The sequence below is a fragment of the Sycon ciliatum genome, chromosome 1 (assembly GCF_964019385.1).
Source record: "Sycon ciliatum chromosome 1, ocSycCili1.1, whole genome shotgun sequence".
In the NCBI taxonomy this organism is placed as follows: domain Eukaryota; kingdom Metazoa; phylum Porifera; class Calcarea; order Leucosolenida; family Sycettidae; genus Sycon; species Sycon ciliatum.
This window is the reverse complement of record NC_088643.1, coordinates 17367245-17379849: the sequence shown is the minus strand read 5'-3', so window position 1 is coordinate 17379849 and position 12605 is coordinate 17367245. Positions and strand designations below refer to the sequence as shown.

General features: G+C 49.4%; 1 protein-coding gene across 2 annotated transcripts in view; it reads left to right on the top strand.

Annotated features, from left to right (window-relative positions):
• LOC135815594 (talin-like) overlaps nucleotides 1-5075 on the top strand; it is a 41115-nt gene extending 36040 nt beyond the window's left edge. For both annotated transcript variants that reach the window (XM_065328921.1, XM_065328913.1), the window contains exons 45-50: nucleotides 112-402; nucleotides 785-1015; nucleotides 1428-1553; nucleotides 1990-2064; nucleotides 2586-2768; nucleotides 3538-5075. In XM_065328921.1, coding sequence (XP_065184993.1) covers nucleotides 112-402; nucleotides 785-1015; nucleotides 1428-1553; nucleotides 1990-2064; nucleotides 2586-2768; nucleotides 3538-3777 — 1146 coding nt within the window. In that variant the 3' untranslated portion in view covers nucleotides 3778-5075. The remainder of the gene's footprint in view (nucleotides 1-111; nucleotides 403-784; nucleotides 1016-1427; nucleotides 1554-1989; nucleotides 2065-2585; nucleotides 2769-3537) is intronic.
• Nucleotides 5076-12605: the final 7530 nt, after the last annotated feature.

The window sequence follows — 12605 nt, the reverse complement described above, 5'->3', positions numbered from 1 at the left end:
CCGCCATGAAGGGCTGGGCAGGGTCTGTAGACCAGTCTTTCATATGTCTCCAACTTACTGGTGTTGTCCTTACTGAATCCTGCCTCCTGCACCTTGCTAATTCCCGCACAGGCCCTGACGTCGGCCGACCCACCCAAGATCCACGCTAGTCCTGAGGAGCTCATCATGGCCACCAAGGGCATCACCAGCGCCACTGGCAAGGCCGTCGCCGCCGGCAACTCGGGCAAGCAGAACGAGGCGGTCGCCGCGGCCAACATGGGTCGCAAGGCCGTCGTGGGCCTGCTGCAGGCGGTCAAGTCGACGGCGATGCAGGCCGAGACGCCACAGATCCGTGACGGCGCGCTGATGGCAGGACGCCAGTGCGGACAGGCGTACTCCGCTGTGCTTTCACACATGCTGGAGGTGAGCGACTACAGTTTAACTCTGGTTTTTTAATATAAGTCCTTGTTGTTAGAGTACATAAACCGCGTCTGGGACTGTAGTAGTGATGCTGATACTGTAGTTAGAAAATGATTACATGCGTTGGTTGCTTTTGTAAGAACACAACCTGAAACCGTGGTAGGAAATGAAGTCACACTTACAGTCAGCCGTCAGTGTGCGCTTTCATGTTCGTAGCACTTGCCAGTTATTTTCAAAACAACGATTTTATTTCTTAGTATGTAGCAATGGCACAACCAAGTCCTTTTCTGCCACCATAATGTTATGATGGCAGAAAAGGACTTGGTTGTGCCATTGCTGTGCGAGTATTGTACATACTGATGTGTGGTGTGTGTCTGCTGCACAGATGACGCAAAAGAAAGATCCCAGCATGAAGAGGAGTTTGCCTGAGCTCTCCAAGGCGGTGGCTATAGCCGTGGGCAACGTTGTGCAGTCTGCGCAATCTCTGAAGGGCTCCGACTGGGTCAACCCCGACGATCCCAACGTCATCGCCGAGAACGAGCTCCTGGCCGCTGCGGCCGCCATCGAAGCAGCCTCCAAGCAGCTGCAGCAACTCAAGCCCAGACAGAGCAAGCATGTGAGTTTTTTCTCTCTTTCTACTAATTCCGCAACCCAACAAATCATAAGGAAGACGGTACAGAGAACAACGAAGGGCCTATCAATATAGGAGTGGTGATGGGGTATGAATTGCTCGAGTAGCTGTCACGCCATCAAAACAACGATGCACACCGCTGAGCTACACTGTGTTGTTGTAGAGTCACAGAGCTGAGGATTCTAACCATCTTGTCTGTTCAGTGTTGTCGCAACAGCCATACATACGTACTGTCCGGTGATCTGACACACTTTACCAACATGATTGTCTCAACACAGTTGTAAATGGGTGGTAACGCGGATATGCGAATTTTACTTACTTTTCTTAAAACTTTAATTGTGTGTGTGTGTGTGTGTGTGTGTGTGTTCCTTGCCGTTCTTGCTGTACTGCACTGCAGGAGGCCGACGAGTCGCTGTCGTTTGACGAGCAAATCTTGGCGGCGGCCCGTGCCATCACGGCAGCCACCGGTGCCCTGGTCAAGTCCGCTACCCAAGCCCAGCGTGAGCTGGTGGCACAAGGAAGAGTAAGTCAAAACATTCTGGACATCACGGGCGCCTGAACAGACGAAAACCATCACATGCGCAAGAAATCTATTTTTGCTTAGGTCCGACTGTACATGTATACAGTCTGGACATCTCAGGAACCTGAACCGACGAAAGTTATCACGTGCACGAGCAATTCATTTTGTTTGGTGCGACTGCAGACTTGTGCTGTGTGCTCGAATATCGTTGCCAGGGTCGTGCGAGTCGGAGTGTGTGAAAGAATTGCTTGGAGTTGTTATGCCTTGTGTGCCTGCTTGCATCTCTAACTTTGACGTTAGTCGGCTGTTGCTTGTCATTCAGCAGTGCAGCTATGGGACCTTAGGCCTAGTGCTGGCTGCTTGTTCGCCATTTCCAGCTGTGCACTATGGCTCATCGAGTATTCCTCTGCCTCGGACTGCTATGTGTGTGTGCTCTTAGATATCGTCAGGCTCTGGTGGAGCACGCTATCTGCAGGACGACGACGGACAGTGGTCACAGGGATTGGTTTCTGCCGTAAGTGACAGTCACGTCACCCCGTCTAGTTTGTTTATAACAGTTACACCAGAGAGAGAGATTGGGAGCTTTTTAACAGTAACTGTTAGAAATATGGTGTATGGCGTAAACATCGAAAAGAGCTGCTTTGCTCCTGGCTGGTAGAGACGAGTGCGTATCACCAGTTGTGAGACACGCCGTGCAAACCGTCAACACGGCTATCCGGAACGTTGCATGTTCTATGACACAGTAGCTGCGGGAAGATGGTGATTGTGTGTATGCTCTGTGTGTGCCTATCTATAGCTGTTCAAGGTTGCTGCATGGTTGTATGTAGCAGTGGTGGTGGGGTTCCTGCGCATGTGCTCCTGACTGTGAAACCCCACTCACACACAACACATACTGCTCATGTGCATTGCCTCCAACCCATGGGCTATCGGGTACTATGGAATGGTAGCTCTTGACTTGCACTGTACTCAATAGTGTAAATACTGACTTGCACTGTCTGCTGTACATGTGTGTATTTTTTCCTTTGATACCGCCAGGCCAAAATGGTAGCAGAGACAACTGGTCAACTGTGTGAAGCCGCCAATGCCGTAGTGCAGGGAGGCGCCTCGCAGGAGAAGCTGGTGGCGGCCGCAATGGGTGTGTCCAAGTCCACCGCCCAGCTGCTGCTGGCATGCATGGTCAAGGCCGATCCTAACAGCGACTCGTCACGCCGACTCCAGGTGGGTCACACACACACACACACACACACACACACACACACACACACACACACACACACACACACACACACACACACACACACACACACTGACATCAGTTTAAACATTCCCCTCCTGTAGCTTACTATCACCTCGCTGGGGATAAGTATGTGAAAACATCCGTGTCTGGTCAGCCCATTGCATTGTCGGCAATTTGCACCAGTCCTCCTACATGTAGTTTTTTTTTCAAGCACGAAAAAGGCCAAAAATTAAACCCAGAACATGTGCAGACAGGACAAGTGAATAATTAGTCAGTCCATTGTTCATGATGGTCTCCGACTGTTACGTCGGCAAGCAAGCCTCCGCCACTGCCAAAGCAGCGTGGGCGCCGCAGGAGGGTGCAAATTTCAAACTAAAATTTATACGCCTACAACCGCGAATGCACATGATACATGATTTCAGAAGGCTGAAAGAAATCCTGCATCTAACAAATGCCGTAACATGAGAGTAGTTGCCTTGCTAGAACTGGCAACGTGAACACATATTCCACATTCCACTAGGATTGACTGACATTATCACCATTGTATCTGGCATTATCACCACTGTAGCAAAAAGTATCTAGCACTTCTCCTGTCAGATCACAGGTTCATTCAGTTCTATTGGCTGGTACAAGCAACCCTGAAACCCTTTGACTTTTATGTACCTCATCTTGTTCGACTCTCGCTGATTTCTGATTTTGCTCGTGTCTACTGCCCGGTGTCGTCGTCGTCTTTGTTGTGCGTGTTTACAGGAGGCTGGCAATCACGTCAAGCACGCTGCCGAGGGTCTGGTGAAGGCAGCCCAGCAGGCCGCCGACGACGAGGCGGCCAACGTCGACATCCACCGCAGCACCAAGGCCACCGGCCGCATTGCCCAGGAGCTGGAGGCGCAGGAGGCCATCCTGCGCAAGGAGCGCGAGCTGGAGGACGCGCGCAACCAGCTGATGCGCCTGCGCAAGCTCAAGTACGGCGGCAGTGGCGGAGCGTCGTAAGCGCGCTCTGCTCTGCTCTGCTCTGCTCTGCTCTCTCTCTCTGGGTGGGCATTCTGGAGCGGCCGCCGTCAGGCACTGCCACAGTCACTGCCACAGTCACCATCATCACCTCTGTTTACTGTCATGCGCACACCGCCGTCCGCAGTGATCCCCATGCTTGTGTGCCGTGCACAGACACACACTCACTCACACACACACACGCTTTTAGTAGCAGCTGACAGCGTACAGCACAGTAGCTAGTGTGAAGATTACAGCGCTGTCCCGGAGAGTACTTCGCGACGGGATGGCTGTGTCGCACTGGCGCCCCATGTACCACTGTTCTTCATTTAGGTTTTAGGTACGCTAGCTTGATTCTGTATGTGTACCCCCCCCCCCCCCCCCTTGTCCCCGTCCTCTGCCCTCCACTCACTGTATTCCTATCCCGTAATCAAATGAGAGCTCCTACACTGAGCATTGCACAGTGTGTGATTGTCGCTGCCTGGCTGGGTTCACCTACCTCCCAGTGTGTCGGTGCTTCACGGTGTAGCTTACAAAAGCAGTGAGGCCGGCCCAGTGTTCCTGCGAGCCGTTTCGGCACGTATGCTCTGAGCCTCTCGCACATCCCTAGGCCCTGCGCAACATCAGCCCTAACACAACCAAGGGCCAGAATACACATCGTCCATCAAGGCTCTGTTCCATGTCGCTGACTTTTACCCGCACACATTACTGATACTCCTTGCCTGTGTGTGCCCTATTTCTCCTCTCCTCAGTCCCTATAATAATACTTATGTACATGATGATTGTTTAGAGTCCGCTGCCCAACCTAAACACAAACTCACAAACAGATACTAAATTTTACATTTTTAGCGCCGGTCATGCTCTTTATATTAGCGTTACGATAAGTGACGTTTTCCGTGCTGTTGCTTTATCCTGCCGTGATCCAGGCCCCGCGTATCGTTCTTTCTTTCTTGCTTTCCCCACGGTTGTTTTCTTCTCGTATTCCTTTGCGTGTGCCCGATCGCCCGGGTATTCCCCCCGACCCTACGGTTCCCAGTTCCCGTCATGTCTGCTCTACTATTCAAATAATTCAGATGGTTACTTCTGCAGCAGCCCAACGCCTAGATCCTGATCTAGCGGATCGGCCATGATGCGCCGCTGCTGAACGCGCAGCGTGCTCAGTTGTGATGCAAACGTACAGTCACGTAGCGGCCATTTTTCTGTCTCTTCTCTCCCTTATATTCTTGTTCTGGAAAGGCGCTCTTTCCGGCTGCATTTCAAGTCCTCCGTTTATCAGAATTGCCATATCCTTATGTTCATCATCCTGTTGCGAGTCGCTTGCATTGGTGTGCGGTTTTCACAGGTCTACACGAGTCACTCTGTTGGTGGAATGCAAGGGTGTGTATCGGTAGATGAGATCTTCACTGCGGTTGTAGCATCCTGATACCCCAGCTAGGCTATCACCACTGATCCGATGCTGACTTCCGTTTCTGGTGTAAGGTGTGCAGCCAGTAATGCACCCCCCCCCCCCCCCCCCCCCCTGGCCCCCTGGCCTCATTAAAAAGAGAAAAGGTGGAATGTCAGAACTTTGTACAATGCCAATGCATGACTATTGTAGTTGTCTTGTGCACAGTGTATCATGGTGTGTGGTGTCATGATGCAAGGTGTCTGGGAGTAGAGTCACTGAGTGCCCCTTCCGAACTCCAGTACCGCGGTCGATGTGATTTGATCGGGCGAAGAACTGACGATTGGGAAATACAGCAGCGCTCATCGTGCATGTACACTTGGCGAAGGGAAGGCTTCGAACCCGGACTTCTGTGAATTCGTAAGACCAAGAGTAGATAAACATGTTTATCTACTCTTGGTAAGACCAATGAGCAAGACTGCTCGACAACGCTTTACGAGCCAGCGAATGAGGGTCGAGGAGAGGGGCTAGATCATATAAATTAAATAGCACTAGAAGTAACACTTGAAGGGAATGTGGCGTTTGCGGTCGCTTTGCTTTCTATCTTTCAGTGACCGTGGCAGAATTATCTTGCCGTAGATCTACGTACCAATATTGACCGTCCCGCTTTCACAAATCTGCAAATCCTATCGGAGTATTTCAGTCCGAGCGATACTACAATTTAATAGTAACACAAGTCACTAGTTACGTGACAGGAAAGTGGAATGCGAGCTCCCGCCGTTCTGTCATGTACTCTATACGTAGAGCACCTGTACTAGTGCCAGTGTGCTGTGACCGAGTGTGCAAGGACTTAGGTAGATCTACTAGGTGGCAGCCTAGCCTGTGTGGTTTCTTGCACGACCGCGCTTGTCGAAGCTGTGCAAATCCAGACGAGCGTATCTGTTGAAACACCTACCCTGGGCGCGCATTGCGGGCGATGTCCCAACCCAAGTTAACTTAATCCACTTTGTTTTGTCTCCAGTCCAAGACGCTCAATACCGAAGAAAAACCCGTCAATAATAGCAACACGAGGATACGTACAAGTAGTCATGTACATTCTTACACCAGTCTCTCTGCCAAACGTTTTTGGATCCAGACCTGCGTAGTTGAGCGTCCGAACTAGGCATTGGCGGATAATGCTGGAAAAGGTGGCAGATTCTGCTCGAAAAGCAGTGAAATTGGTAGACCATACAAACCTTATGGTGGGCAATTCCTCGAATTCTGCTCCATTTCTTTATCCACATACCAAACATGCATGAAACTTACCAGAAAAAGTACCGAATTCTGCCAATTTTTCTGCCGGCAGTATCCGCAAAGGCCTAGTCCGAACAGACTGTCCGGCGCCATCATTGTTTTTCACCCCCCGACATGTACTTCGCCACTGATCCTCACTGCTCTCTCTCTCATCATCAGTCTCATGCCTTCCAGGACGCGCCATAGCCATAGGGAGAGGGGACCACGAGCTGCTGTGGTAGGATCTACTACCGCCAGTACCGGTAGTAGTTGTGGCTGGCACACATGAAGAACTGCTCTTCGCCCAGCGGCAATCCCATCTCTTCCTTGGCGATACAATAACACAACTGTATGCTAGTGAGTCCAAAGGCGAGAAGTACAATTATCTCCTGTAGAAGACACAAGTCACACGTTTTTATTTACACACAACAGCTAGTCGCACACAAGACGCTTAAGGCGAGCAAGGGACTATCTGGGTCGTTTTTAATAATTTCTTTGACGCCACAGCACGCCATACGTGTGTTGGGTGCGCCCCTTCCTGATCTGCCGATGCAAAAGACCTCTCGCGCTAATGGGCAACTGCAGGCCCGTGCAATCCACACTGCACATCAGTAAGCGGCTCCAGAACGTTCTGAACGAGATGGGAAGAAGATAGGACAAGATCAATCACGATCAATGTCCAGGAAGGGAAGTAATTAGTTGTCAGGAACTGGAGTGGCCCATGTCCAGTCATGTAACACAGAGTCCGATTCCATTCCATGGTGTGTGTATTTGTAACCAAAGGCCAGGGAGTAGTAAAAAAGGTATTTTACGACTCCCTGCCAAAGGCACGCACATGCACAGGAGAACTAATTGCGGAACTGGTTAGCGTGCTTGGTCTATTCGGTGTATACACATGGCTTGTGTCTTGGGAATGAGGTAACGCTAATGGCCTGGATTGCTTCATAGTCCCAGTCTTGCTCTTACCTCAAGCAATAAATTGGAAAAACATGTTCATGCACCCTGACTGGAGTAGAATTATAATGTAACATTCCTTCATCACTTCATGACATGCACACACATACACGTACATGTACATGTACATGTAGACAACGTGTTTTAGAGTGACAATAGACCAATGTTCAGAAAATTGAAGATTCATATTTTTAAAGGATTCCCCAGTCTATCTAGGGAGTCTCCAGAATGTCGAATGACACAATGATTCCAGAAAAACTCCAACGCCGGAGAAAACGGCACTTCTCCTAGTCATAAACGCTGTTAAGTTCCAAGCTCCCCTGTGGCTCCAGAGTAGGTGTCTCCAGGCTCAGGTTTTGTGAAAACATCGTAGATCTTGGCTTCATGATGTATAATAATGTAGATTCACGTGCAAGTACCAGCCTCTTCGTAGACTACTCTGGAAGCTAATGTCCGCCCGTTCTGGAACGTTCCACACGGCCTCAGCCTGCCGCTATACCCTTACTCCGGCATACCGAAGCTGAACTGGAGCGTTTAGACCTCTTACAAGCTAGAGTGCATGGTTAGGCATTTTCGTAGATTTGTTGAACGTTTCCACCTAGTCTTCGAGTCCCAGAAGACCGAACAAACCGAACTGGCACGCAGGGAGTCGTACCCAACAAAACAGTTTGAGTGCCACTCCCTGCTACCGCGGTGTGCGTTTTCCATAAAGCCAGCATGAAACTGCTTACCGCCATCTCTCACTTCTATAACCTGTCTCCCCGAATTCAAACATTTCCTCTGCCAGAACTTTCGCCACTACAATCACTAGTAGAGGTCCGCTTTAGTGTAGCCCTGAGGTCGACTCACTTACTCATTTTCTACCCTTACTCTCTCCGTATTTCTGCCCCCCCCCCCTCTCTCATTCCCTTTGTCGTCCACATGTATTAAACTTCAAAGGAGGCGAAACCGCCTGTTTGTGGTGCGACGTTAAATAAACTTCTACAGCACTACACTGATGACATACCAACACCTTGACTTTCGCAATTGCTGTATCCGCTTCTTTTCTTCGCTTCCTTCGATATAACCTGGCTTTGCCCTTTCCCGAACACATGAAGTTTCTTTGAGTAGTAGGAGATCCTCTCGACAGGCCTAGGCTAGAGCCTCCGGGTAATCCAAGGAACATGGACAATTGGTTAACTTTTTAAGTACAGCAGAGAGGTGATAGAAACAGCGCAAGGAAGAAGAGCCAGGCTTCTGAAGGTTCTAGGGGAATGACCAAAGAGGGGAAGGTAGGAAGGTAGGTTTGGGCGTTCGGTCACCGATTCACCGTCACAAGTTTGTGCTGTTTGTTTTCGCAAATCTTCCCAAACTTTTCTTCGATATTTCTGAGCCACCCAGGTAGGGTTTTGTGTGCTGCTTCGAATTATAGTTAGACCGCTTTGTCAAGTACCTTACTGGTCTCATCATTGTCCCGTAACAGTCGACATTCTTTGTTCCCCTGAACTTGGCTTATACTCATGTTCGTTGCGCTTACATGTACGTTCCCCTCTGTGGTCTTTCCTGACCTACATGTAGAACCTTCCGAGTTTGAAGGCTGTTGGTTAGCGCTTCTGGCCTGGTTTCTGGACCTCTCTGGCTTGCCAGGTGTAGGCATATGCGGATAATGCCGGCAGAAACATTGGCAGAATCCGGTACATTTTCTGGTAAGTTTCATGCATGTTTGGTATGTGGATAAAGAAATGGAGCGGAATTCGAGGAATTGCCCGCCATAAGGTTTGTAAGGTTCTGCCAATTTCACTGCTTTTCGAGCAGAGTCTGCCACCTTTTCGAGCATTATCCGCACACCCCTAGCCAGGTGCCACTCCATATACAAAACAAAGAATGGCTATGATGGCATTCGCACAGAGTCTACAAGTGTGCTTTATCCAGTGACAATACATGCAGCACAAAGACGAATGAATAAGCTGAATTTCAAGTAGCATTAATTTTGCTCGTGACTTTACAATACAAGCATTATCATGATTACTAAACTAGTCTAAAGCCTCTTGTACGTACGGGCAAAAAGAAATAGATCGTGAAATCGTTTGTGATGAAAAACAACAACGCAAAGAAAAGAGCAAGCAGAACACAATGTCAATCATCCGTCGAACCAAGAGTGCATAAACAAGAGTATGCAACTGTTTATGGACTCTTGGTCGAGCCAGTAAGGTTAGTTAGAGCACATTTTTAAAAACTTCAAAAGAACACCAAGACAGCATGGACGTACATGTACATGTATAACAGCAAACCAGTTGTGCACATGACGTTACCACAGCAAGAAGGACCATCACCATGATTACTAGTATTTGTAGGGGCAGTCCGTAAATATCGAACTTTTTCACCAAACTGGCAAATTATTTTAGTTTAGACCCAACCCCTCCTTCCCTCCCCCTCGGAACGTAAACAATGTTGACATATACATGTACGTACAACAAAAGTCGTAAGTGTGTCATTGCTCCTACTGCCATTTACATGTACATGTACATGTACATGTATCAATGTTTTCGTAACCGAAATTGGTCAACCCCCGGCCCCTCACACCCCATATCGAAATTATTTCGTTTTGTGAAAAAGTTCGATCTTTATCGGTGGACGACCCCTATAGTGCCAGTACATGTATTCAGCACCATCACATCGGCAGTGTCAGCATCCATTCCTTCTCCGAACAACCACGTGCTCTACCAGTACCCGGCCACAACACCTCACGCGATGGACAGACACTGTGGTCAGTGATCGTGTGTGTGTGTGTCGACCCTGGAACACCCGCAGCGCACACGCAGCTGCACGGGACGGTCCAAGAAACAGACACACCATGTACCATATACATGTACATCGTACACACACACACACACACCATTGGACCATTGGACCATTGGAGGGACGTCCATCGCCGGAGGCGATGATAGCGATGCGACGGCAGAAGCCATAGCAGCTTGTGCTGGGATTGCACCATTCTTACACACACCACACACACACACACACACACACACACACACACACACACACACACACACACACACACACACACACACACACACACACACACACACACACACACACACACACACACACACACACACACACAGAGACACACACACACGCACGCACACACACACACACACACACACACTTGTACTTGTTGCTCACTGCCAAAACTGGTCACGTGGGCCTCCCCGGGAGAGGGGAGAGACACTCAAAAGGAATCTTGGAAAGATGACTCAATTGGCTATTGAACCGCCCAACGGCTGACACCCCCTGAAATCCCCCAAACTCTGGGTGGACTTGAAAATGATCCCACTTATGGGCTCACCACACCTCAGTAAGTGGGTGAGGACAAGGTGCAGAAAAAGGGTTGACGGCATCAGGGTATCCGTCCTGGGATCCAACTGCAGGTACCCCTGAGTGCCCCCAGTGAAGGTAATACTTGCTACTAGTGTGGGTGGCTAAATCAGAGTGGATCTGATATAAGCTTCACTAGCACCATTGATTACACAAGAGTTAATCTAGCCAGAAGCAGTCCAGGTATGTATTTCAAATAGAAAACCACACACACACACACACACACACACACACACACACACACACACCACCACCACCACCACCACCACACACACACACACACACACACACACACACACACACACACACACACACACACACACACACACACACACACACACACACACACACACACACACACACACACACACACATACCATGTACAAGGAGAGACATGTCGAGGCCACCATTGGCATTACGCACGTGGAGCAGACTACACAGTCGTCTGAGGAACAGTGAGGATTGCCTTAGCTTTGCTACATGTACATGTACATGTACGTGCATGAAATGCAGCGTTACAACAATGACCTAGCGGCTAAGCCGGTTGTCTCTGTTCTCTTCTGCATAGCTTTATGGAGCACACTACAATCATGTACATTGTAGATATCAATCCTTCGACGTTCGTTCGTCCCAGCTCGCTTCCATCTGGATGAAAATATGTCTGTAGAAGAATTCGAAGGAAAATCGCCTCGTGGCCATGGCCAGCTTCTGACATCGGGTCAAGATCAATATAGACAATAGGGCTATTTGGCAAGCGTCTGTATGGAGTGTATGGCCTGGGCGCTGCATGGAGTGTCATTGAGAAGTTCATCAAGCCGTGTTTCGTCAGCTCCGGTGCCACATCTGCACGCCAGAGCCACCGCCATTGGACGTGCCCGTGGTCTGCGGTGGGTTCAACTAAAATACTTCTTTCTTTGCGTGCCAGTGCAGCATGCAGTGAATATGGCCATAGAAGCATCTTGACAGCTCCGCTGTCAGTGAGCATGTGGATCGGAATACACACGACTCGCATTTCACAGGTTTCGTGCTTGCGAGATGTACATGAGCTTCTACTTCTAGACAATACACTCAACTACCGGTTCTTACTTACTTACTTGCAGCCTTCAGTCGAGTTTCACTTGTCTAGAATGGGCCGGGGTTGGGATAGCGCTATGACTCTTTGAGTATGAGAACCCTCGCCAGCACCAAGCTTTAGATCTGCCACACACTGCTGCTTGTCAGTTGGTTACCAAACTTACTTTACATAGACTCGTCTGTAGTCTAGCTATGGTCGCTGCACTGCCCGCCTCCTCGCGGCTACACGATATCCGGCAGCTGCGTTCTGGGCAGGGCTATACTATAGCCTATAGGCTAGTGTATTGCATTTGTACTGTTGTAGTATACTGGCTCAGTGAGGACAGGTCAGAGATTTACCATGTGGAGGATTGTCAGGATACCCTTATGAAGTTGGTTGTGTGCATGTTGGCTCAACTATCAAAGAAAAGTACTCCAGACCATAGCTCCAAATGAAAGACATGTGGAGTACACTGTAATAACTTAGAAGAGTGGCACTGAGTCTGATGCCCGTGCAAGGACTGGTGAAACATAGTGATGCTTGGTTGATCTTATGAAGTTATGATCTACCCTGATGAGTGATGTCTGATGACTCACTGAGTGAGAGACTGATGGCGATGCCGTGGTGGCGATGGCAAAGCAGGATGACCGGACGTTAACACTGACATGACACTGTGCCTGTAGTGTAGTAGGCTGTACTGGTCGAGTCACCATGGTCACGCACCCAGCCAGCGGTCCCGTACGTCCGTAGCCTCCGCTGTCTATTTCTGTACGTGTCGACGTCTGTATCCAGTTCAAGTGTGCTGTG